Below are 605 nucleotides of genomic sequence, written 5' to 3' on the forward strand. Positions count from 1 at the left end.
CTGTAGGGTAACATTACAGCTTGTTTCTACCTGATGATGAACATCTGTCCTGTAGGGTAACATTACAGCTTGTTTCCTTTGTCCCCAGGCTGGTACTGGGGCAGCTTGACCGCCACCGAAGCGAAGGCGGTCTTGCAGGACGCCCCTGAGGGGGCCTTCCTGGTGCGGGACAGCTCCCAGCGGGACTTCCTGTTCACCATCTCGGCCATGACGGCGGCCGGCGCCACCAACCTGCGGATCGAGTACCGGCACGGCACCTTCACGCTGGACTCGGTGGTCCTGGTGAAGCCCAGACTGAAGCGGTTCAGCAGCGTGGTGCGCCTGGTGGAGCACTACGTGCAGCTGTCCCGCGCCAGCAACAACGCCGTGGCCGTGGCGTCGGCATCGAACTCCCAGCCCAACGGCACGGTGCAGCTGCTGCTCACCCGGCCGGTGTACAGGGCGCCGCCGGCGCTGCAGCACCTGTGCCGCGTCGCCATCAACCGGCGGACACGGCGCGTGCAGGAGCTGCCGCTGCCCCCCAGGCTGAAGGACTACCTGACGGACTACGTCTACCACGTGTAGACCGGTGCCCCTTTGGACCAATCCCATCATGCACTGCTCCA

The 605-nt window shown here is 64.5% G+C and overlaps 1 protein-coding gene across 1 annotated transcript in view; it reads left to right on the forward strand.

Annotated features, from left to right (window-relative positions):
• socs2 (suppressor of cytokine signaling 2) overlaps positions 1 to 605 on the forward strand; it is a 9,740-nt gene extending 9,135 nt beyond the window's left edge. The window contains exon 2 of the mRNA XM_034864081.1: positions 69 to 605. Within this exon, the coding sequence (XP_034719972.1) occupies positions 69 to 564 (496 nt within the window). The 3' untranslated portion in view covers positions 565 to 605. The remainder of the gene's footprint in view (positions 1 to 68) is intronic.

Source organism: Etheostoma cragini, chromosome 23 (assembly GCF_013103735.1).
Source record: "Etheostoma cragini isolate CJK2018 chromosome 23, CSU_Ecrag_1.0, whole genome shotgun sequence".
NCBI lineage: Eukaryota > Metazoa > Chordata > Actinopteri > Perciformes > Percidae > Etheostoma > Etheostoma cragini.